The sequence below is a fragment of the Fringilla coelebs genome, assembly GCF_963513975.1.
Source record: "Fringilla coelebs genome assembly, chromosome: 5".
Lineage (NCBI taxonomy): Eukaryota > Metazoa > Chordata > Aves > Passeriformes > Fringillidae > Fringilla > Fringilla coelebs.
This window is the reverse complement of record NC_140033.1, coordinates 4340879-4367047: the sequence shown is the minus strand read 5'-3', so window position 1 is coordinate 4367047 and position 26169 is coordinate 4340879. Positions and strand designations below refer to the sequence as shown.

The 26169-nt window shown below is 40.6% G+C and overlaps 1 protein-coding gene across 1 annotated transcript in view; it reads right to left on the bottom strand.

The window, feature by feature from the left end:
- Positions 1-26169, bottom strand: part of TAF3 (TATA-box binding protein associated factor 3) — a 113091-nt gene that overhangs the window by 20305 nt on the left and 66617 nt on the right. Inside the window, exon 3 of the mRNA XM_084205786.1 lies at positions 4363-6179. Coding sequence (XP_084061912.1) covers positions 4363-6179 — 1817 coding nt within the window. The remainder of the gene's footprint in view (positions 1-4362; positions 6180-26169) is intronic.

The following is a 26169-nucleotide window of genomic DNA, read 5'->3' as shown; positions in this document are numbered from 1 at the left end:
AATTAGGCTGAGGTTTTTAATGACTATTTTTCAAATGGCCTGGGATTCTCATCTTGGTATCTGGTGGAGTTTAGACCACTGAACATGTCCTTGAACTTATGGAACCAGTATATGCCAAAATTACCAACTCCCATTGAGCTACTGGTTTGCAGAACCTGTCCAGAATGACCACTGATGCTACAGCTGACACTGTAATGATCCTCCAGGCATTCATTACTCAACTTATGTCCATATATGACAAGTGTACATACATTATATATACAGAGATATACACATAAAAACAGAGATGGAGACTGATCTCACTTTGAGCATGTGTGTCACCGTATTTAATAAAACAACCACTTGGCTGAATCTGCTCCAGGAACTTAGACAAAACGAATATGCACACAACTAAATGGAAACCTGATCAAATTTCCAGTTTCATAATGTTTTCACAGAAAAAGGGAGGGCAAACAATCAATGCAAAGCACAGAATGCAGTGTGGGAGAGAGCAGGCCAGGGTGGGAGGGCTCAAGTGGGACTTATTTTGAGAAAGTTAAGAACAAAATCTCATGCCATGCATTTTGGCAAAAGAATTGGAGCTGCTCCATCCAGGAGATGTCTAGGCCAGAGAGAGAAAGAGAGCAGCCTGAGTGGTGTTCCTGCTCTGAAACAGTGAACTGTGATTTGCAATACAGCTCTCCATGGATATGGATTAGCTGATTTCACAGGCCTCTCTGCACTCTTTGTTTATGTAGAACCATTTTTTCTTACGTCGTTCCCCTGGAGTGCTGCAAGAGCTTTTTTCCTCTGAAGCTTCAAATGCCTGCAACAATTTCACTGCCATGTTCCATAGGTGACAGGTGAGTCTTTTCTCTGTTTTCCCAGCATCTTAACCTGTAACATCACCCACTGCTTAGAGACTGAAACTGAACCCTGGCTACTGCAGGCTCAGGACTATGGCTTTGCACAGCCTATCTTGCCTCCTTTCCTGCAGGTTTCTCCTCCTTCTTTAGTGCCTGTTTTGAATACAAAACATCTCAGGACAGGCACTGCTGCTGCAGTTTCCAGCACACAGCACAGAGAGATGCCCACATCATTTAAAAAGGTCCTTGGTACTATTCTAAACAATGGTGGTGTGGGTTCACGGGGCAGAAGAAAAGCACACAAACCACTTCTTTATGCTCAGATACCAACATTACAGTCTGCTAGGAGAGGAAAACAGGGCTCCACCAGAATGCTAAATCTCATCCTTTGATACAAGAGGACAGGAAGCAACGTGGGTTTGTGTGTAGGGTTTACATCATTAGACCAGGGAGAAAACTAAGGCGCATTCACAGTTACATCCTGCAGAGCTTGGTCCTCCTCTACACTGGTGACAGAATTTTGACACAGGAGCAAGAGCAGCTTACTTTGGGGCAGCTCTGGCAAGCCCTGCCCTGATGCAAGGATGGCTACATTTCTCATGAAGCAGTTCCTCAACTACTTTAGTTTCCAGCTCAGCTTATTAAGGCTAGCTGAAACTGGGTCAGCAGCTGCTCCCTGAGCTGCTCAGTCACTCCTACAGCATGCCTGGTAATCTCTGGAGTACAAATGGGGTGTAACTGCTCCAAGTGTTTGCTTTTCATCTGGTGGAGCTCACAAGGCAGCGCCCCAGATCTCCTTTTCTGGCTCTGTGGGCAGCACCCAACACCACTGCAGGGTATGGAGCTGCAGGCAAGCCCTGAGACAAAGCTTCTCCTCCTTGGTGCCATCACCAAACACTCCTAGCATGAAGCCTTCAGCTTCTGTTTTCTGCCATTTATGCAGTGTTCTGTTTGCTGCTCTGTATCTTGCAGCAGCCTGGGGCAAAATTCCAGGAAAAACTTGATAAAAAGCCTCAATCGCCCAACAGGATGGGATGAGCACAAAGGTAATAACTACAACAAGGCTCAGAAATGGGAACATTACAGCTGAGTCAGTTTTTGTTTAACTACAGCAACATTAGACATGGGACTCTGATATTTCCTCCTGGCCATCAGGAGCTGAAACTGCAGCGAGCCCACAAACTCATCTCCCAGGCTGTGCCTACACCTCCGAGGTGGATGCACTGTGGCAGATTAAATGTCCAAGCTGTAACTTGATCATTTGCTCTTGCAGCACAACTGCTGCCTAAATAAGTCATTGTGTGATCTAAAAGCTAAATTAAGGAAACATGTACTTTTAGGGGTTAAAACGAAAGAGCAGCATTCTGGAGTAATACTGGGAATTGGGGCCAGCAGAAGAGCATTTACAGTGGATTACTAAGCTTCCCAAATCACCAAAGAGGTAAAGTCCAGCAATATAAGACTCCTTTGTAGCTAACTAAAAATACATTGTCAGTGGATTTGTCCAGTTTTATGTATAAGCAATACTTCTTTCACCTGAACTAATACTAGTAGTCATATAAGCCCCTTATTGCCATGTGCTGCATTTTTTTTGCTAATCTTCAAGGATTTAGCTTCTTTGCCACATACCTCAGGGCACCAACTGATAAAGCTCTAACTCTCCATTTTTCCAGGACACCAGCAGTGCGGCCTTGCAAAAAATGAAAATCGCTCAAGAGATTTAAAGGGGAAATTTATTTTTAAAATCCTGACTTGCAGCAAAGAGGTGGATTTAAAAAAAGCTTATCTCTCAAGAATCAGTTTAAATTTTAATTCTATCTGGGGACTCTTTCATGCATTCTAGCTTTAAAGTTTATCTTTTGACAGGGACTTTTTGCCAAGGTAATGGGCAGCTCTGTCAATTTAATTTGTCCAAGTTTTTATTAGTGTTGAACTCCATTTCCTAATATATATATATATGGTGAGTCTATACTGAAGCTTTACCAGTTTGTATTTGTTTATGTGTCTGTTTATCACTCTAAAAGCAAACTTGACACAGACAGCTGCAGAAGAAATGCAAAACTAAAAATGTGGAAAACAAGCAACTCATTGCCTCTCTTTTACATGCACTCATATTTAACTTAAAAAAGAAATCTCAGCAGAAATTCTCAAAGAAATACTGCCAAAACTGCTCAGGCACAAGGGGCAGACAGATAAAATGGGGAATCTGTGAAAGGGTTGCTGCAATCTAAAACCAGACATGAAATTATCATGGACAACTGGGCCACCACCCTGTTGATCATGAATTCATCCACAGCAGACAAACATTAGTTCTCCACATCACCCAGATTCTGCATGGAAAAACCATTTGTAAACTTAAAAAACATATAAAGTTTTGAAATCAGCACTTTGTTTCAAGTCCAGCAGGTAAATAAGAGTGGCAACAAAAGGAGAGTGAGGAATGTCCCAAACCTGAGCTTGTACAAACCGAGTATTACACTCAAAGCAGGATGTAAAGAGCATCTTGGTAAAACTGGAACTCACACAGTGCTTCCTAAGGCTAAGGATAGAGATTTAGGAACTCTTGTATCCAAGGTTATCACACAGGAAGACAATCTTCTTTCTTTTCTTCCTTCTTTTCAACATTAACAATTTAATGCGCATTATAAGGTGAAGTGACAAAAAAATTAGAGCAAATCCTGAATTAGGGGAGCTGCTTCTAATGGGATTTCAAATCTGATAACATGCAAATATGCTGGTTTCATTTCTTAAATATTAAATATATTCTCAAGATTAGGTGATATTGGAAAGAAGAAATTATCTTTAGCTGATGTAAATCAGTAAGAGTTACAGGAATGGAAGGAGCTCAAACCCCTTGAAAATTAGCTCTCCCCTTCTGTCTCTCAAGCATAAGACTCCAAAGAAAGGTGACATTTGAACACTTAGACCATAATTTGAAAATAATTTTCTTACTTCAAACAAATTGGACCAACAAGGGGGCAGATTTGCTAAGAGAAGACTCAGCAACTCTTTTGAGCATGTGAGATAATATTTATTTGAGGGCAGTCTGCTTCTCATTTCTGTCCACTTGGGAATTTTCAGGCTTCTACAAATTTCAAAACAGCAGATTTTTAGAAACAAAATTTAAAGTTTATAGGAAAGGTATAGGGCTGCTGCCCTTCTAGAAGAAACCTACAGAACAAACTCTCTGCATCACAACACTGCATCCCTTTGCTGTGTGTGTTGTTGTTTTGTCTGCGCCTCAGCTTTTCCATGTCAAAAGAAGGTTGAGAAAAGCCAGGACAATCTCACATTTCAAATTCACAGAACTAGAATTCCACTGTTTTCTTTTCCAAAGATGTGGGAAAATCTCTGAAGCTTTGGTGGACATCTTCATTGGAGCTGCTATTATTAAGAAACACCAAACCTGTAACCACACTTCTCCTCAAAGGTCTTAAACAATGCTCAGCAGCAAACACAGGAATCCATGTGGATTCCTCAAGCAAGTGCGACATCTCAACTCATCTAACCAGCTTACCTTTTCATGTTTGTGTTTCTCCTTTTCTTTCTCCTTCTTTTCTCTTTCTTTCCTCTCCTTTTCCTTCTCCTTCTTTTCCTTTTCTTTGTCCTTCTCCCTTTCTTTCTTTTTCTTCTTCTCTTTTTTGTCCTTCTTCTTCTCTTTAGGTTTCTCTTTGTCCTCAAATAGTTTTTCAGGTAGCATGGGAGACAAGGAAGGTAACATGCTGGGAAGCCTCATGGCAGATGGCGTGCTGAACAAGGGCATAGACATTTCTTTGGGAGGTAACACAAGAGGCGCTGATGGCACCTTTATCTTATCTTCCTTACCCTTATCTTTGAGTTTCTCTTTGTCTTTTTTATCCTTGTCCTTTTTGCCTTTCTCTTTCTCTTTCTTTTTATCTTTATGTTTTTCTCTCTCTTTTTTGGTATTGCCATCTTTCAACTTTACTTTTGTGTCAGCATCCTCAAAGTCCTTTAGTTTGAATTTATACGGATCAGGATCCTCCTCTTTGAGTAGTTCCTTCCACTGAAACTTTGCTTCCTTGTTGCCTTCCTTGTCTTTATCTTTCTCCTTGTTCTTTTCCTTCTCCTTATTTTTCTCCTTGTTCTTCTCTTTATCTTTTTCTTTTTGTTTTTCTTTCTTCTTCATTTTAGTTTTCAGCTCTTTTTTCAATTTCTTTTTCACTTCTGTCGATGAAGCCAACTTGGTTTTCTCCTCATAGACTTTGAGCAGAGGCTCTGGAGTTGGAGGTGAAGCAGAAGGAGAGGAGAAATAAGTGAAGTTGGTAGGTGGATTAGAAGGTGTCCCCATGTTTGCCTTCCGAATGACCTCATCAATTGAGTCATCCATTGTCCATGAAATGTCTGAACTCGAAGTCCCACCTGAGGCAGGTATTGGAGTCGCTCCCGCCTTATTTGCATTATTGGCAGGAACAGAAGGTTTAGGAGTTGTAGACTCAGAAATAGAAAGTCTTTTAGGACTGGTAAAAATTTCCCCTTCTGATTCAGACCCAGAGGAAAACTCAAAGGGATCCGGCTCTCGTTCTGCACACGCACGAGCAATCACAGCATCGATTGAATCATCAATGGTCTTGTCCATGACCGGGACTTTCTTCACCTGGTTGTCCATATTTGGCTTGGGGGCAGGCTCAGGTGGTGTCTGTCCCTGTTTCACTTGGATATTTTCCTTTCCTATCTTTTCACTCAATGCAGCCAGAGGGGGTCTACTTGGTGGTTCAGGCTTCACAGGTGGTTGTGGAACGTGAGCAGGAACCTTTGGACTTTTGGGACTTTTTGGGCTCTTGGCGCGACCCGGTGACTTTTTTTCTTTGGATCCAGGTTTTGGTGAACGAATGGGACTTCCAGCTACCACTGGTGAGGGTGTAGTTTTCGGTGATTTTGTCTTTTGTCCTGGAGAACTTGTTTTGGACTTTGTTTTGGGTACGAACGGCTTTGCCTCTAAAGGTTTGGGGGTCGGCACTTGGGATTTTGCAATGGGAGCCAACATTGGTGGTTCTGGAGAAGGGGGGGCTAAGTCTGTACTGTCCTGAACGTGAACTGGAGAAAGCATTGGTGGTACTTTCTGTGTATTTATTGAGCTAAGAGGCTCACGTGGTTCCACAGTTCCATCCAAGGCGTCCCCTTTGGAAACAGACAGTTTTGGCCTTTTCACAGGTGGGAATTCCTCAGCATCAGGACTTTCTAATGGTCTCTTGCTCAAGTAGTTCTCATCATTAATTGCCTCATCCTCTTCCATATCTCCTTCTTCTTCCAGTGGGACCTGCATGGCCTCTGCAGATGTACCTCCATCCGTAGGAACCTGCTCCTCTTCCTCTTCTGCAACAAAGAACATTTAGAAAAGCATTAGGATAATTGAAATGTGTTTTACAGAAACAAACAAGCATCACAACAAATATTCATGTGCAGCTCAGCCCAGAAGAGACAACTAGCCACCTAAGGGCTTCTTACTGGTCTGCTTGGAGGAACTTGTGGCACCTCCTGTGTCACATCAGCCACCAGTGGAACTGGCAGGTGTCTTCACAGCAGTGTAACACTGACCCCATGAGCAAAGGAGAGGAGGGTAGAGCTCACCAAGGGCAGAGCTTACAGAGCAGGTCCAAAGGTCAGTTCTACCCAAAAACACCCTAATAACTTCTTCATTCATTTTTAAATGAAGGGAAAGAGGCTGAAGCATTTTTTGCTGTAACGCAGTATCAAAGCAAAGTGTCAAAGTAAAATTAACCAGAACTGTCTTTCTTGCCTATATAATCACACAAGTTTGACTGCAGATTGACTACTAGGAAAACATCTTCCTAAACCTAGTTTATTCTTCCTGAAGGAGCACAGTCTGAAGGTTAAAGCAGAGGAGTAAGCCCCATTCACCTGCCAGGCTCTGCCTCTGATATCATCTTAAGAGCTGCTGCAGGTGGACATTATCTGTTATGACTTTATGGGAACACCCCAGCATTGTGTGTGTGTGTTGGTTCAGATCAGGAACATGCCTTTGAAATGCATTTTCCCATCATCTCCTTTACTGTTGTTTTGTTTGCATTGTGGGACAATCCTGGAGTGCATATGCCAGCTTCCTGCAGCAGTGAAACCAAAATGAAGGAGGAATTCACCTAGCACACTTCAGAGCAAATGGGCATTCAGGCTGTGAGACCAAAAGCCAGCTTTTGAAAACAAGATAAACCTGAAGTCTACACAGTGCAGACATCAGACATCAACTATTCCAAACCAGTGTTGATACCACCTGTGTGATTGCTCTGGTTTTTTGTTTAATAACAATTTTTCCCCCCTACATACAACACCATCTTCAGAGCCACACGTGACATTATGGTGCAGAGAAAGGAGAAAATCCACTTGAGATCTCCCAACAAATCCACAGTAGATTTAAAAAGAGAACCTCTGATCTCCACAACCACAGCCAAGCACTTTATCCTCTTTGATACACTTCCTCACTTTCAAAATAGAATTATCCGAGCAGGAAAAAGGATTCTTAGTCCTGAATAAGAATGTCTACACAGGCATTAACCTGACACATTTGTATTTGGAGTAATTACATCATTACACCTCTGCTGGTTAACATTCCTACACAGACAACCTCATTTCACTTTACCCCACGTTTTTGTTTACCCACCTGCAAAAACTCAAGACATTTTGTCTATCAGGGTTTCTGAGGAAAGACATCCAGTGCCCCAAGATTCTCACATGAAATATGTAGTAAAAAACATTCATGAGGACAGTGGCCAAAACCCAACTTCCCAATGAGCAAGTGGCTTTAATGAAAAAAGCACCAAGAAACTTGAAACATTCCACTAAATACTATTTAAAACTCAGCAAGACAGCATCTTTCTGAAATATCTCTTTTCAAGGAGTTTATTTTCAGGTTTTCTGCGCTGGTGTTTCTCTACTGTAATGTGTCAATGCTCTGATTTAGGAGAGTTGAGTCAAGAGCCCTGGGCTGCAGCACAAATCTTGCCAGCATCACAAATTAAGTAAAATGAGCTAGCAAGTCTGGCTTTCGCCAGGGCCCAGAGGATTTACAGCAGCCAGCCCAGAGAGGAGACTTTGCCTGAGGATAAAGTCTTAGCCTTCCGTGAAAAACAGAAATGTTAGGGAGTTAGGTTTTGCCTGGCTGGGCACTGACATTGAATTTTTTAAACTGCAAAGTTAGAGTATAACTGAGAAATCACTCTGGACTGAGCCTGCACCTGCTATGGGGGAAAAAAAAATCTGCTTCCCCATCATGGAAGTAATTTCAATCTCTGTTTAAGCTGCTGCAGAAATCAGCTGCCTTCACCCGCTCAGAAGGTTTTGGGGATGAAGAATCAGCATTCATCAGATGTCACACAGCACTGGTTGCTGCTGAGCAATTCCCTCCAAACCCCATTCCACCTACTTCAGAACTGAGAGTTTGTTTTCCTTTAAAAGTAGGAGATAAAATTTAAAACAAACATCATACTTTAAAATTGGGATTTAGAAAAATCTTCTGCCTCAGCCACAAGATGAAAAGTGTAGCCAAATTAAATAAATTAAAATATTAGGAAAGACAGGGTTTGATGATACAGACTTTAGAATAGAATAGGAATATTACAATAGAGATAGGAATATTAACCATTTTAATACAGGAAACACGGGGATAAAAAGAATCAATAAAGTGGAAAATAAATTACTGCAACAGTAAAACATTTACATTTATTAGAAAAATCAGAACATTTATCTGCTAAAGATTTCTGTCCAGTGTCCATTTAAACAGCCCCTTGCTTACACTGTATCTCACAGAAGGGCACTGCAATATTTCATATTTTTATAACTCCTTCTCATCCCAAGGTGCTTCTCATGTTTTACCTACTCAGGATTGCAGAATACCAGCAGCTGCTGGATCAAAGGCAAAAAAACAATTTCAGAGGAGCTTTGGAGAACAGGGACCAGAGTTCTGTACAATAAAAAAAGAGCAATGCTTATTTTTTTTTTAATAAGGCCAAGTAAAGTTTGCAGCGGGCCCACGAAGTTTCTGTGATCTTGTGTGGAGGTGCCAGGGAAGGGCAGAAAGGTTAAAGTGCAGTTTGTAGAGGTGAGACAAGAAATCGGGGTGTCTTGGCTCCAGCTTTCATGCACATTCCTGCAAGCCACAAAGACAACTTAGTAAGGAAGCAGAAGCATTACCATCCCTTTTATATGGACTTGGATTCCCCAAAACATCTGGAAAAAATTGCCTGGGTCAGTCCTGAACAATCCAGGGACTAAGGAAGTTCATGAGCACTTAACTACTGACACACATTCACCACTTTTCAGACATGCTCAGATGACAATCTGGAATCCTATCGTAGTCAAATGAAATCCAAATTTCTCTTGGAACAAGGCCACAGTCTGATCCTCAGCATGGACTGGTTTGCTGCCAGGCAGCAGCTTTCAAACCTGAGCCACCACAGCTGTGGCAGAAAACAATGAAGCACTTTTTTTTTTTTTTTTTTTTTTTTTGGGGGGGGGGGAGTTTACTTAATTAGAGAAAGTGAAATTTCTATCTTGAATTCAAGACCTACAGCTCTTTTTCCTCCCAAAGGATTCACACCAGAGCAGGAACTAAATATGAAAAAACATCAGCTTTTAAGTGTTTGCTGCCTGACTTGGTGATGAGCATTTACAACCACGTGGCCACTTCCTCACTTTGTCCATCTCACTTGCCACCCTGCACTTCTGGATGCACCATCCTTTGTGCACAGGATTGCTTTTTAACTCTCTTTACTGCCATTTCTCCCCATCTCCAGCCACCTTATTAATGATCCAACCCGAGTTAGCATCTATAGGTCAAATGGATATCACCTCAACCATCTGCCCTCATAACTCTCCCCTGTAATGAAAGGAGACTGGAGCTGTTTGGGAGGTTTCTCAAGATAACAGATACATTTTTTTTTTGGTTGTTAGAGAAGTCAGTGCTGGATCAATATTAATGCTCACATTACTAAAGCTATAGAGAGCAATTGTTTATTATGTCAGCAGGCCCCCTGTGCAGAGCCTGGCTTACAGGAGGGATGAGTTCTGCCATTGTAGCGCTGAATTTGTCCATCACTGAAATAAAACAAGCTGAGAGCTGTCAGCATGCTGCCTATGAGAAATCTGGTTAGAAAGGCAGCATTTCTTACTTGAGAATATTAGGCTGTGCCAGGGAAGTGGTGGAATCACCGTCCCTGGAATTGTTCAAAAAACATGAGGATGTGTCACTTGGGGACATGGATTTAGAGGTGACTTGGAAGTGTTGGGTAAATGGACTTGATCTCAGAGGGCTTTTCCAACCTAAATGATTCCATGGGTAACATCACCTGGGTCTATGTCAGAAGGCAAATTCACTTTTATGAAAGGATGATTTTGAAGTTAGGGGGGGGAAGGAATCTACTCCTCTCTTGACACAGGTCTACAGGCTGATTTGGGGCAGGTCACTCCACATCCTGCTGCCTTCCCACCTGACAAATTATCAGAATTCCATCTCACAGAGGTGTTGGAAAAGCTGAACTTGATAAATATGCAGCATCTGGACAGAAAGCATCAGAATCCCAAATGCAAACTGTGGGGATCTGTCACCACTTCAAATGCTGGAAAATTTCTTAAGCTCAACAGCTCAGGCAAGAAACTAAAATTTCTGTACCTTTTTTAAGGAAAAACCACTGAAGAAGCTCAAACTCTATTTTTTGGTACATTATGTCCCTGTAGCACAGCAGGGACCCAAGACCAAAGGTTTATTGAATAGATACCTCCTTAATTTAGCCACAGCTTAGTTTCAGGACAGCAACACCCAACACTTCAATAATGAATTTCCAGGTTTATGAAAACTGAGGGACTGTTTGTCCCTGAAACTGACATGAGGGTACAAAGGAACAGAAATTCTGCTTTTCTGCAGAAAAAGAAGTGCAATCACATGTACCACATTGTCATGCTCACCTGGCTGCCTTGTCAGAGGATGCAGCACAACAGGTCAGATAAAAGTGAAGGCAGGAAAAATAGATGCAAAACTCATCTGATTGAGTAGAAATGCACCTATGTATGGGCATTCTTCAAGCAAGAAATCCTATCATATATAAATACATCTATAAAATTAAAATTGTCATCATCTTGGTCATCACCAGACTTTTTACTTGGTAGCTTCAGTGAAAAAACAGAAGTATTGACAGCTAAATGGGTATCCTAGAGAACATGGCACAGATTGGGACAGACAAAATCTCTGCTCAGCTTCTGACCCTGCCAAAAACTTACTCTGTCTGCTGGCTGGCATTTAATTTAAGTAAAGTTCCAGTCTCTCTTCTGAAAACTGGATTAACATTTCACTCTTTCAGAGGGTGGTGACAGGATAAAACCATTTGGGTAAGACATGCAGATTTAAGAATAAATAAATATTTCTTATGTACAAGAGGGAGCAGAGTCAGACATGCTGGCCTAAAGCTGGACACCACTGACACCAATTGCTGAAGAAAGAGTAACTTGATTTTAGTAACAGCAGCTCGTACCTCCAATGCTACATCTAATGTATTAATTGCACAAAGCTTTGGGAGGTAACAATTCCTGTGGAAGCCAACTCTTGTTATTATAATAATACAAGATTTAGGCATTTGGCATTTGATATTAACTGCAGTATGGCAGATAAACAGGATCAGCTATCAGAGCAAACCCATTAAGGATACAATTCTCAAAAAGCAGATGTTTCCATCCAACTCACACATGCCTATTTTCAACTATTAAATTTCTTCCATAATCCTTTTCTTTTTAAACAGAACTTGAACATTTTCTTTTCTAACAGAATGCAAAATGACCAAATAAGATCTCTTAGTAGATTACAGAATTCTTTCACACATGTTTCCGTTCAGATCAGCCTCTCTGCTCCTCTGCACTGCACGGTACCAAGTACCTGAGAATGGGAGTTGGAAGCATCAGGGTTTTTAAGGAAAATTAGGATTTGGGAAAGGAAGTGATCTGGCAGTGCCTGCACTGAAATCTTCAATCCATCTTCATTTCCAAGCATATCCTCCTTAGGACCACATGGATATCAAGGCTGATGGCTTTATACACAGCCAGCTCAGCCTCTCAGATGTAAGGAAGGAAAGGATTGTTCCCACCCAACATATGAACCATTTTAGTGAGAAAAAAAAAATAGAAAAAAATCTTCCTGCAGACTTCCAGAATAATTTTCCTATTGTCTAGTTAAAGCATGAGATGAAGCCAAAGATAAGTTTTTGGAAATTTTAAGTCATTAAGTCAAGAATTACATCCCTATCATATCCTATTAAGCAGAAGCTTTTGATTTCTGTTAAAATTGAAGTCTTTTTCTTGTGCCATGATATGTTTTATCTCTTTAACTTGTAATAACAATGGCCTTTTCCCAAAACAAACAGAAAGTGTGCTTGTAGTCCACAAAGGAAATTAATGGAAGAGGGACAAAATTCAATCCTGATATCCTACAGGCCAATATCCTGATACCTTAATGCAAAATGAACACACTGAGATACCTGTGACACATGTGGGGCTTAGAACACTGGATTTTATATAGATACTTGTGCATATTTTACACACATATATATTTATAATTGTATATATAATTTCTATGCTGTATGAACAACTGATCACCGATGTGACCTGTTTACCAAACAGACAAAAACCCAACAGATTCCTCCTTTACTTTATAAAAATCAACCAACCTATTACCAAACCCTGACATTTTCCAGTTCCTGACATCTTCCCATACTTTCTATAGGAAGAGAGCTGGGAAGAGAGCACCACCAAGGATTTAATCTTCCATGTGTCTCAGATTTTTCCACTGACATTGTCAGCAAGTTCATTGCAGTGCTTTCTCAGAGTGTTATCAAATGTAAATAACACCAATACATTACAAAAAAAAAGAAAAAGAAAAAGAAAAAGAAAAAGAAAAAGAAAAAGAAAAAGAAAAAGAAAAAGAAAAAGAAAAAGAAAAAGAAAAAGAAAAAGAAAAAGAAAAAGAAAAAGAAAAAGAAAAAGAAAAAGAAAAAGAAAAAGAAAAAGAGCTTTAGGGTATGGCAAGTGATTTTGCATAAATAACTAAAACACTGTAAGGAAGACCTGAAAGGTGCTTGAAGTTAAACATCTCAACTTGTTAATCACACTGGAAAATGCTGTCCCAAATGGCTGGGTGGTGCCTTCAATCCTTACTATTAGTCACCACTGACCTTGGAGGTGCTCAGCAGGACTGCTGAACATACATGGTGCATACATTTATCAAGCACTCCAGAAGCCTTCATTAACCTGTCCAAGAAGCTACAAGAGGTCAACAAAACAGCCCTCCATCCCTAAGGACATAACACATCCAACCACCTGGAAATATGTATGATAGCAATAATCAGGTTCTGGACTCAAAAGTTTCCAGACTGATTCAGTTACCTCTCCATCCTCCCCATCCTGGTGTGAAATCATTGGAGATGAACTATTGAGCACCAGTATGAGAAGAGAGTATTGACAGTTTGCCAGAAACAAACCATAACTCCTAAACCTGTAATTCTACATTTAAATGGAAACTGTCCCATCCTTTCTTTTGTCCTGGTTCAAGCATTTGTGCAAGAGAATGAGGAACTAATCAAGGCTAAAATAAGGAAGAAATTATCTGTTAGTTTGGGCAAGAAGTGACCTAATGGGATAACTCAGATGGAAATGTATGAGAGTGGAAGAAAAAAACTCAAAGATGAAGTATTTTTTATGTCCAGCTGGCAAAGTAAAAAACCCACCTCAGGATCACACAGGCATAAGGAAGTGGAAAAAAAGGGGGGTAGTTGTGAGGAGCATCACTCTGGGCATCAGATCTTGGATATAATGTGAGATTTTGGCTTTCAGTGCTGCTTTAGGATACCAGATGCAATGAGAGTAACACTTCTAAGTAGTTACAAGTGGCTGCCCTCATTCAAATATTTTTTAAAAATATGGAATTATCTGAAGCCAAATTACACAGGATTCTTAAAATGACACAGCTAGTTCCCTGCTGAAGACAGAAAAACAGAGTTGGCAGATGGTTATCTGCTACACCCGCAATCTCTGTCTGACCTGACAAAATATTAGTCCAGAATTTGTGCTGCTAGAGCAAGCAAAAACATGTTTCTGTCTAAATACAACAAGGGAGACTTTATTTTTGCTTTGACTTTTAAACAGCGGCTCAACATTTTTTGTAGCTCATGCACAAAGACACGAACACACAGCAGCGCTGGGCTAATGGGTCTGGAGAGCAGAAACAACCCCAGAAGCATCTTCAGGAAGTGCTGGAATGAGAAATGTGTGAGATGCAGCCAGCTCCCTGTCAGCAGGGCAGCCTTGCCTCTGTCACTTTGGTGCTGCTCTGAATTACTTGGGATTGACTCTCTCCCCTGAACTCTGCAGAGTGGAATGTGAAAACCACTGCAGTTAGATCAAAACAGAGCCAGGCACAGAAAACCTCTACAACAAAATTTTGGCGTTGTCTCCACGATTTTTATTTCACTTTTCACTCCCTCTGGGATGTCTGATCCTTAATAGAATCGAGAACTTGTCCCAAAGTATGAGTGCAGGCGCAGAGGTTTTTCTCTTTAAAGGAACATTCTGACTTCTAAAAAATAAAATTATTAGCAAAGACAAGGTAATTAGGCAATGACAATTCATAGAGTACAACCAATCAATAACAGAGTACATTAGCAAGACTGACAGAGGTGTGAAGCTGATGCATTATAAATGGCTCTATACTGACCTGTAAAAATGCAGCGTTTCCCTAACATTCGGCACAATAAAAAAACTAAAATGCTATATAAGCAAGCCAACCTGAAATGACACCTAGTATTATAAATGGCCTAATCTATATGTTAATACTGTTGTATCACATAACTGCAGCAAGACTAAGATAACAATATGACTTTGGGGTTTCTATGGCTACATCCTGGGCTAACGTGCCTGAAAGGGCTTGCTGCTGACACCACACAAGCTTTCTGAGTGCTTCTCTTTGGTTATTTATGATATGATTTATGATAACGACAACATCTCCTATTTTCTCCCCCCGTCAGATACAATAAATTGCCATCGTTAATCACCGTTCTTGCCTCAGCTATGATTACAATGGTATAATAGGGCCTAGCTATGGTAATACTGTGTATTAAGGTGTTTTTTCCCCCCCTTTAAAGAAATATGCACAAGTAGATCTTTGTAGCCGATGTCAGTACCTGTAGTATTTTAATAATCTTCCCAGGAGTATTCCTGGATGAGAATTTCTGTTACGACTGAGATTCAGCACCACTCCTCAAAGATCAAATTTACCATCTAAAGACTCAAAATCCACATTGTATTATCTGTATCTAATAATTCTCAGATATAATAAGAGGGGTTTATATGTATTTTCTCTTGAGAAAAGGAAAGCAGACCATCAGTCTTTTCACTTTGCACCTCTGTATCTAATCTTCCTGGCTGAGCTTTCCTAACCAGCTTTTCAAGTATCACAAATCTTACTAAAAACAAAAACACTGAACCTATATAAACATCTGGAAGGATTTTTACAGTGCTTTTCCTTTTCTATACTACAGTCTTGTATAAGAAAATACACTGTTCTACCTTCAATAAAATCCTAGGCTGAAAATCCCCAGGCTTTTACAAATATTTTAGGAAGCAACTATTTGTACCTCCTGGCAAAGGAACAGACTAGGTATTTATTGCACTGGGGTAACTGTACTTCTTCCATATTAATAATTTTTACCTGGCATTGCAGAATTTTAGTCCTTCATGGATTTGCACCCTACATGTATATTTGGGTACTTGGATTCAGCAGTGTGATTATTTAATGTCTTATTTTGCAACTGAGCTAAAGAACTCCAGAAACAGGAAGGCATAACTGTCCCATAGACATCACATATTTCTTTCACTATATTACTTCAAGATCCCACTCTTTCTCCCCAGAAGTTCAAAATTTAACTCCAAAAAGTCTGGGTTTTTTCGTGTAATGCAACTGTGAAAGCAGAAATGTGGTTTAAGGCCCAGGTGTTAGAATTGAAGAGTCACATTTCCCATCCTCAGGAGTTCCAGTGACAGCAACTAAGAGGCAGACACAATGGCACAATGGGCTATTTTAGATTGTACTAACAAGCATATTTGTGCTTATATTGCTGCTAAAAATAGCTAAGGTGTCCTTCAGCCCAGAGTGACCCAGCTTGTTACTGGTTTTGTGGCCAAGGTAGAGGAGATGGGAAGGGAGACTGTAGATCAGCACAGGGAATATGTCTGGCATGGAAGAAATGGCAACATGAAGACAGTGGTCTGCTATTAAATCATGAGCTCATCTCTAAGTTCACAGGATAAACACAGACACTGCCAGGTGGGGCACAAAATCCACATGGAGGGAGAATTCCTCTGGCAAACAAGGTGTGTGATCAGCTACAACCTGTGTCTGCCTTCGACTCCTTTACTCCCTCAAAAGTAGACCTGGGCTATTTTGAGTCTTAATCTTTTATATTCTTATTCACATGAGGCAGCTTCTGCAAAAATGCATTCCCAGAAGGAAGTCCTGGCTCAACTCGGCTTAAAGACCATCATGACTCTGGCTATGCAGGGCAAATGCAATTTCAAATGCAATTTTGCTGTTGTAAAAAAAAAGGCTCTGATGTTTAAATCACCTTCAAGTAACTTTTTAGTTCAACAACTCATTTGGCCATTAATTGCCTTGCCTCTCCTCCTCCTCTTGTGCATCACTTGCAATTGCAAGGGCATGTTTGAATCCCAGTGATAAGCTGCTCAGGGCAAGAACTGTATCTGTGTTTTCCAAAGTGCTTTGGTTACTTCTGGCACTATAAGAAAAACAAACAGAGCACGTATTTAAGAGACTCTTCCATCCATTTTTTTGTCTTCATTAGGTAAAAAAGGGACATTCAGTATTTTCTCAACAATTCAAAAATATTTTCTAAAAAAGAGAAAGACTAGAGTAGGGAGAAGTTTATTTTCAATAGATGAATGGAGAGGTATAGAAAAAGCTAACTAGGGCCTGTGCTCTAGAATAAATTGAAAAAGCTCTGTGTATCCTGTTAGGTGAAATCCTGATCTTTGGTATTGATCCATAGTGGCACAAATTAAGAGAAGTCACAGAAATTTAATTAAAAATAAATTAAAAAGCTCTGCAATTGACTGGAAAACTCTCACTAATGTCAACAGAATTACTTAAGAGTAAAAAAAAGGCACATGTTCACTCTCTCCCTTAATAAATGTCTACACACCAGGCCCCAAAGTGTTTACCAAATCTTCCAGCTGTTGGGAATGGGTTGGGAATATCTCAGATGCTGGGATCCCATTTCTTTAATGATACCAGCAGCAATCACGAATGCTTTTGCCATGCAGAACAAGGAGTTTATATCCACAGTTGCTAACTCAGAAACACAAGTGCAGTTACAGCTTCCAACTGTGTCTACACAGCATCCAAAGCCCTCAGAAAGATGTGCTGACCACACTTATCCTGGGACTTCAGTGCTCTGAACTGGCACTGGTGTGTCCTGGTACATCTGTGAACCCTCCACTCCTTTGCAGGGATGAATTCCGAGCCACAATACGAACCCCATAACAAATACAATCTTCTTGATCTAGCAGAGAAGGAAATCACTGATGATAAGGTTTTAATAAAGCTTGACAAGCCTCAAAATTAAATTTGCTGGGAAGGGTTCACCCCCGAAACAGATACTTTCAAGCGGTCTTCACGAAAGAAGCCACGGAGACTTAAAGAGAGCAAAATGTTTACTTTGAGAGTTTTTTTTTCTTACAGCTACAAATCCAATTAGTGACTCTCTTTGTCTTCCAGCTTCTCTGCTTTATTCTGTATGGGAGCACATGTGTGTCCAGGCTCCCCCTGTTACCCTGCCCTGCAAAAGGTGCCCATAGGCAGGGAGAAAACTAATCAGGGCAGTGTGATCACCGAGCCAGCAGCACTTCCCCGGCGACACTCCACAGCCACCTGAAACCAGATCGGGCAGCATGGAGGGTTCAGACTGCTGCTGTCAGCACTGCTGGGGAAAAACTGCTCTGAGAGCATGGGGTGACTGTGCTGAGCAATAATTCTGTGGGCAACTTCCTATTCCAGCAAGGAGCCCAACTCAGGAGGCTGTAGGAAAATTTAAACCACATCCAATTTAAAACCTCTGCTTTTTTTCAGTGACCTTATAATTTTTCAGGGACAGCTGCTGAAATCTATTGCTTCTTTCCGTAGGACCTCATGGATCACAGCAACATCTTCAAATAAATCTCACTTTCGAGGGATTTTCAGAGGCTGAAAACACAGCACAGGAATCAGTTAGATGCTTTCACTGTACAAGAGCTTTTTGGGAAGACAACTTGTGGGCTTTTACAAGGCCGCAGCCACAAAACAATCCTGCACTTCTGAGGTTGCTGCAAGACTTTGTAGGACAATTAAGCTAAGCAAAAAACAGTAAAAAACACCAGAGCAAAAAATAAAAGGGGATATTCAGAGATATCAGAGTCCTGCATTTGCAGAAGTAGAACTGGGCATGGATGTGAAATGGCTGTGATACACTTCTTGTGGTGTCACTTGCAAAGGACACACAGTAAGAGAGGATACCCTTCTACAAGAGTATGCAGAGACAGAACAAGGGGGAAAGACTTCAAACTGACAGAGAGGAAGTTTGGATTGGATATTGGGTAGAAAATGTGAGGGTGGGGTGGCTCTGGCACAGGTTGCCCAGAGAAGCTGTGGCTGCCCCATCCCTGGAAGTGTCCAAGGCCAGGTTGGATGGGTCTTGGAGTAACCTGAGATAGTGAAAGATGTCCCTGTCCATTACAGGGGAGTAGCACAAGACTAGCTTCAGGATCCCTTCAAACCCAAATAATTCTCTGAGTCTATGATTTTTATGGAAGCATTAAGCGAGTTTTAGAATATTGCCTCTGTTTAGAAACATTCCAACCCATTTTTTAAAATAAAAACTCACAGCTCTGACAAGGACCTCAAGGCCCACATTGTGTGATGCTGCACTTTAGATTCAACTCCCTTTTTATGCTGCAGCCTTCATTTGGATGCAAGGGCAGCCCCTATGCTCCCAATGACCTTGGCAAAACTCTTAAAAACAAAACAAAAACAAAACAGAAAAAAACCACACTAAAAAACCTTCAGGACCTCAGGCTCTAAAGCTATTTTAGAATTAGCTTTGAATAATTGTCCCACAATAGGAGTTTTCTTGATTAATTGCTTAAGATAAGGCCTCCTTTTCCTTGCTGGCCTCCAGTGACTCCCTCTACTTCCCATAATCACTTTTGTCTCAGTCTCCTGTTTACTGGGAACAGCTAAGAGAAAAATCAGAGATACACCAACTCCATTACCTGAGGATTAGCCAGAAGATAACCCTATGTATTCCATTACTGACCATTATTTGAGTAATTATTCAATCAAGTTTAGACCATGTGAAAGATGCACTAATTGTTTTGCAGAACTTGCCCAAGCTGTTTATCTAAGGGATGCAACTTGTGTCCTTTAACAAAACAAAAATGATGTGCTGATTGCAAAGGAAAATGAGAAGTGGCTTTGTACTGAACTCTGTATCCTAATTAGGCTTAACCAGGAGTTAAGGATCTATTTTGATCAAGTTTCCACACGAGCTGGATTGGGTACATACTAGATTACAGAAATTCTGCAGGACATTGCTTTTCCATCTGAATTATTTAAAAAATGGTACATGGCCATCATTTTTCTAGTTTATGAGATAAGCATCCTGAATATAGGGAAAGCAGGGATAGAGGAGAAACAAACAAGGCAGTAACCAGCATGCTTAATTTAAACAAGAAACTTGTGCACACATCAGTACTAGAGTCAGAAGGCTTAATACTCTGATTTAAACTGAATTAATGCCTTTTAGCTAAGTAATATTTTTCTTGGACACATGGAAGGAATGAAAAAAAATCCAATGAAAACAAGTTTAGTGAAGGAATTGGCTTCAGTAGGCAGTTTTACGTAACATTAACTTTCCACTCAGACATAAAAAAATATAACACCCCTTCATTTCAGAGTTGTCGGATTCCCATGTAACCTTCCCGTTCCATGGAGCTCAGGCTGGTTCACTACCAGGTGACTCCCTGCTGAGAGGGAACTGTAATTCCCAGGGACACCAGCTGATGGTCCACAAAGACCCCAAAGAAGGCAGAGACTGAAGACAACTTCTTCATCTCCAGATACAAAACTTCCCTTACTCGTGAAACCTCGCAAAAGCATTTGCAGCTGACGCAGTTCATCCCTAACTTTATTTGCTCTGCTGCTTGTTGCCACTCTTTTTAACCCCCTGCTCCATAAAGTCAGGCCTTTACCACCCCTGTCTTCATGAGTTTTGGAGGACAGGGAGATTTATCTTCGGGAGTGAGCACAAACTGTTGGTATTCTTGGGACTGAGGCAGAACGAAGCGCGCTCAGCCGTGGCGATGGAGCTCCTTCCGAGCCAGGATTAAAGGCAGTGGTGGGGAAGCTCGAGTTTTAATGGTTAAATTGTTGCAGAATATGCTCAGCCAAACATCTCTGCTGATGAAGGGGACTCAGAATTGGGTGGGGAAGGGATTATCATCCTGCTGTGCCATGTCATTTCTGAGAACACCCTCCTCTTAATTTAGTTATGTGCCAAACAGTGAACAGCAGTTTGACCCAAATCCTATTAGCAACAACAATCTGTCATTCCCTCCTCTCCCCAAAATGGAATAGGCTCTGGGATGTGTTACACAGAAATAAATTGAAATGAGGGAGGTTTTCCCCATTTCTCCCACTTCCCAATTCAAGCTGTAAGTTCATGGGACAGGGAGCTGAATTAGATTTGTAAAGCAGGGACTTCACCCATACTGCTGCCTGGATAAATTGGGAACAGGAAAACACTGAAGATTTTCTTTCACTTTTTTTTCTTTCTCTTCTGATTTTCTGTTTTCTTTCATTGTTGCATTTTTCTCTTTTCCACCTCTTCCTTGCAGGTGTCCCTGCCTGTGGCAGAGGGTTAGAACTAGACAATCTTTAAAATCCCTTCCAAACCATTCCAGGTTTCTGTTATTTTACAATTCATTAACTGCTCTTTCCAAAACCCAGAAAATCACAGGTTTGCTGTATTAAAGAATTTTTCTGCTTTTTCCTCTCCCTCACTCTGAGCTTTCCTGAGCTTTCTCTTTGTCTAGCACTTAGCAGGAAGATAAAAACTAGAAGAGGGAAGAACACATTTGCTTTTCGTGTCACCCAGGATATTTTCATGGAGGAGACTGATGGCAAAAGGCCAGACTGAAGCAAAAGGTAAAGGACAAAACACTCCAAAAGCCCATGAAATATGGAACTATAAGAAGCAATAAGAAGAGGGAGAGGAGGTAGAGAGGAATTACACTAAATAAACATTTCCAGACCAAAATAAGGAGGATGGGACAAGCAGGTATGTTGTAGACACCTGCTCTAAGTGGCTGTGGGACAAATCAGAATGTAAATGGGCAGCAATTGTTTGCTGGTTTGCTTTTTTCCATCACATGATGCTAAATGCTGCAAGTTTTGGTCCTCAGGGTTTTCTTTAGGCAGAGTCCCTTCACTCCTGAGTTCTTCCATCTCACACCTGTCACTGTAGTTACTGGGGCTTCATTTCTTGTGCACATCCAGAAAAATAAAATAAATGCCTGAGGATACTCTTAGATAAAAAGCTGCTCATATGTGACATAGCTCAGCAATTATTAAAAAGTAGAAGACTTATTCAGATCTCTGACTTTGCAGTATGGCAGAGGATTCTTTTTCCAGCTGGGGTAAGATATACATTTATTTCTCTTGTATGGCATCTCTGACTCAGCAGAGATCACTTCTCAATTCACCTTCTAAATTTCTTCTTTTCCTCTCTTCAGGAGTTGGACTTTGATGATCATTATGGGTCCCTTCACTCTCAGAATATTCTATGACACAATGATTATTTTTACACCATATTATTCTCTAATAAAGTGGGAAATGGCAAACCCTTTCCTCTCTCTCCCCCACCATGAACTTCACTGCTCCCAGTGGCAAGAAAGACAGCAGAGCTTCAGATTAATGCCTAGAAATTTCTCTCAAATATGAAATATCCCTGAAATGTACAAAAGAAGACCTGCCACCACTTCTTCTGCAGGGAGCTAAAGAGGCTTTTATAAGAAATTTCAAATCAGAAACAGATCTGAATTTGTTTCAAGCTCTAAATAAGACCCTGGCAGACATCAGATTCTTGTATTTTGGAGCTTCTCCCTCTCCTCTGCCATTTCTGGGCAAAAGAAGTATACCCAAAAGGTTGGTGTGCTCTGTGTACAAACAGGAACTCATTACATTCAACTAAATGACCTCCAGAACTGTGGAATGACAAGAAAAATGAAGCATGAGGAATTTTAACATGGTAACAACTTGTTTCCTTTTGCCACAATCTGGTACCACAGGATAAATATCTTGTATTCTGGCTAATAAAGGTTTCCTACAAAAATTTAAGATTTACTAAGATTTCCTATTTAAATCTAAGATTTTACTTATCTGCACAGAAAGCTGTTTAAAAAACTTAGATGCCTTACAGGGAGAAAGAAATACAACCATAACAAGCATAAACAAGGACACTGTCTTAATCCTCTAAGTAAGAAGGGTGTGCTGTCAGGACTTGCATCTGTGCCTTCTGCAAATTAAAAAAGAAAAACTAAGCGATGGTCAAAAACATAAGGAACTGGGAGGAGAAAAGACACAATTTTAGTCAGGATACCTGAGAAACTGTAAAGATATTATTTCCATTTTAAATATGCTGCAGGACCACAAGAGAATATTACCTTTGCCATACACCAGACATGCTGAATGACAGAGTGGCCAAAAATATCATTTATCATAAGAAATATGATTAATATGATTAAAGCTCTCTGACTGCTCAAGAATGGCAGGTATTTAGGGATACAAGATATCCAATTCAGAATAAAAGTTTAAATTCATTCTTACTCAGGAGTAAGATGTTTGCCAAATCACTCTCTGGGGAATTTTCTATTACTGAGCCAGATATTTTAGGACAACTTGCTCAGGGCATGGCCACATATTTTAATATGTGTATCTCTTCATCCACAGATGGGAAAGAATTTGCACAGACAACCAAAATCACTGAATCATAGATTGGTTTGGGTTGGAAGGGACCCTGAAGATTATCTTGTTCAAATCCCTCTGCCATGGGCAGGGACACCTTCCACTACAACACAGGTCTCATCTACAGAGGAAAAAACAAGCAGGGCTCAGAAATGATGAAGTATTGATGCATGGTCATTGTCACACAAAATACTGATGGCAAGGATGAAAATTCAAAGCCTAGGATGTTTGGAAATCAAATTCTGAACCTACCAGCTCGCCTTTTACTTTAGAATAGGTAAAATCTGGTTAATCAGATATTTTCAATGTGGTCAGAAGAGGAAAGAGTCCATGTCTCTTGCTGCCTGGATTAGGGAGACACCTTGTTCATCTGCATTAGGATCCTGCATCTCTCCTTAGGAGAGGGATGTTCCTCCTACCACTGAAACTGTTGGTTTCTCCTGGCAGAAAGAGTAGTTTAATTCCTTGCAATGCACTTAAGGCTGATTTGGGAATGACCATCACTTTATGGCTGATGCCCATCCAGAAAAGGTATAATTTTTAATTTCAAAATAAATCACAAAAGGACTGTGAGATTTTAACCTTTGGTTTTTGCACCACATCCTTCTCCTTGCCTCCATCCCCGCTCAGTGCGGATTAGGATGGGGAGAGGGACGAATTATCTCTGGAGAACTATAAAAGATAGAATTGATTTTTGGTAAGAACTCCAAGGAAGTTCTTAATACCTCCTTATCTTTGTGAGTAATACAGCAATGTTCCTCTGCTGAGTGAGCGCCTATCTTCGGAGCTATCCTTGCCAATGTTATCTCTACAGAAAAGCAGCTTTGAAGGACAGAAAATAATATGTGTTCCCCATTGGTTGCAAAGGAGTTGTGTCAAAACTTGTAATACACAGTTTAGGTTCTACACCAGGTATTTCCATAACTTAGGGGAATTCAACAAGTTTGCTGCTGTGAGGCCAGCATGAGGCAGAGATAAGATTTGCCCATCTTGCATTGTGAAATTTAATAAGTGGGAAGCACTTCAGAGCACCTGCACAAACCTAACAAAGTGACACTGCCCAAACTCACTGTCTTGCATGTTAATATTTTTATTACAGCACGAATTTGTGAAGCTTCTCTAAAGAAATTTTAAAAATCCATCATATTTAAGTATTTCTTGAAGAAAGGCAGCAAATTCTAGGTTTATAAGGGAAAGCAATTTCCTCTTAGACTCTAAAGGAAAAACCAGATATCATTTTGGGTGCACCAAATATTTCCCAGGACAGAGACTCCTGTACTGCTGCTTTTTTCCTGACCAGAATAATTTGTGTAAGAGGAGATCCCGCCTCCTACTACAAACTGCCTGATCCTGGCTGCAATATTAACAACATAAATATTGGACTGTTCCAGCCCTGATAATTTTGGGTAGTCCCCTACAACTTCTGAGCTTTTAGGTCAAATGGTTGATTTTTTGAGAAAGTGAAGCCTTTGATTCAAAAGCTCCTGTTTCTAAGAGAGATTCATTTAAATGTGCATGGATCTCTCTCCTGTTTTTTTGAGAGATTCATTTAAATGTGCATGGATCTCTGCACGTCACTTCCTCATCAGTCCGGACTATGTATAATAATTTCCTTTTTATTTTCCACCCTTGACAAGCAGCAAGGAGAACACATACAGAAAGTGTCTTGCAGATCCTCTAAAAACAATCCTCTACTGCAGCTGAACAGCCTCTCCTGAGAGACAGAAGAACTCTCTGGTCACCTAGCGAAGGCAGTCATTCTGTTCTTCGGACTCCCAGGATTTCTGCTATCTGATGGAATATTTAAGTGGAGACTTCATTCCCCCCGGTGGAGTGCTGAGGGCTCAGCCACTCCACTCCGGTGTTCAATGAGCTCTTGTGTTCTATTACAGAATAAATGCGATTTTCTGCCCAGCTGGAAAATGATACTTCTTCTAGTGCAGAGATTTGTACCCTACTCTAACCCGCCTAAATAGGTCACAGTCACATTTTCACAATACTGCCAATATATCCCTTCAGAAAATGCAAAAGCTTGGTGCACCCAGGGCAAAGACTATCTAATGTTGTGTACTGCAGACTCTCTGCTTAGCAAAGAAAAATAAATCAAACTAAGGAACGTGTTACATCTCTCTATAAACCCTCTCCTTGACTTAGAGGGTTGGAGGAGCCCTCCCATATCTCTCTGTCTCATCAGCTTTCCTATTTCGAGCAGATTTGAAGGCCCTGCTCTGCCAGTGACCAGCTTGGCAGTGCTTGACAAGACACAGCTCCGTGCCTGACTCCCACCCTCTATCAAATGGGGATTATTGATATTTTCCCCAAGTGCCTTGAGCCCTCTGAGAAACCTTACTTATTCATTTGCCTGCTCCAAATAAGACAGCTCTGTCAATCCAGCCCTACTCTACATGGTGCAACTCTCCCAAAAAGATGAGTCTGAGGTCTAGTGAGATGACTTGAGAAAGCAAGAAGTGTGATTTGTTGCTTAGTTTCTTCTTCAGCTGCCTCCTGTGCATGCTTTTCTTAGGCTGTTTTTCCAGTCAAATGCCAGGGGGATGTGATGATCTTAAAGTTTTTTTCCAACCTTAGGAATTATATGATTCTATAAAGTAATTAAGCCCTATGAATGTGCCCTTCAAAATCACATGTTGTTTTCAGCCACCGTGGTACAACCCTGGAGTAAGCTCAAAAAAAGGAGAGTTAAACCCTGCATGAGGGCAGACTGAAACTTCAGTGTCAAAACACATTTGAGGTAAAATGTATCAAAATGTGGAGAAAGGAGATGCTCAGAATTGATTTTTCCAACAAGGCATTTACAGGCACTCCAAACACGATCTCCACTTCAAACATAAAATAGTCATTGTGCTGACTTGTTACAGTACTACTTGCAAATGTATTTGATTCCACATTATCTCAAACTCTGAGTTATCCAAGGTCTCATCTTCTTAATGGAAGGGAATGTACAAAAGCAGAGCACTCACTTGAACACACAATATATTATCTATACAAATTGGGACTCATTCAACAGCCAAACTTAAAAACCAAATTATGTTTGACTATCAATTTGATACTCTGCAGGAGAAAGCACCGCTTAGAGACTGATGGTTTATAAAACCTTTTAGCTACACATCTTGGCATTACAAAACATCAGATCTTGACCATCCTAGAACTCACTAGAAAGCTCCTATGAGAAGAAAATTTTGCTAGTTGATTTTTGCAGCTGAGACCTGACCTAATATTAAACAA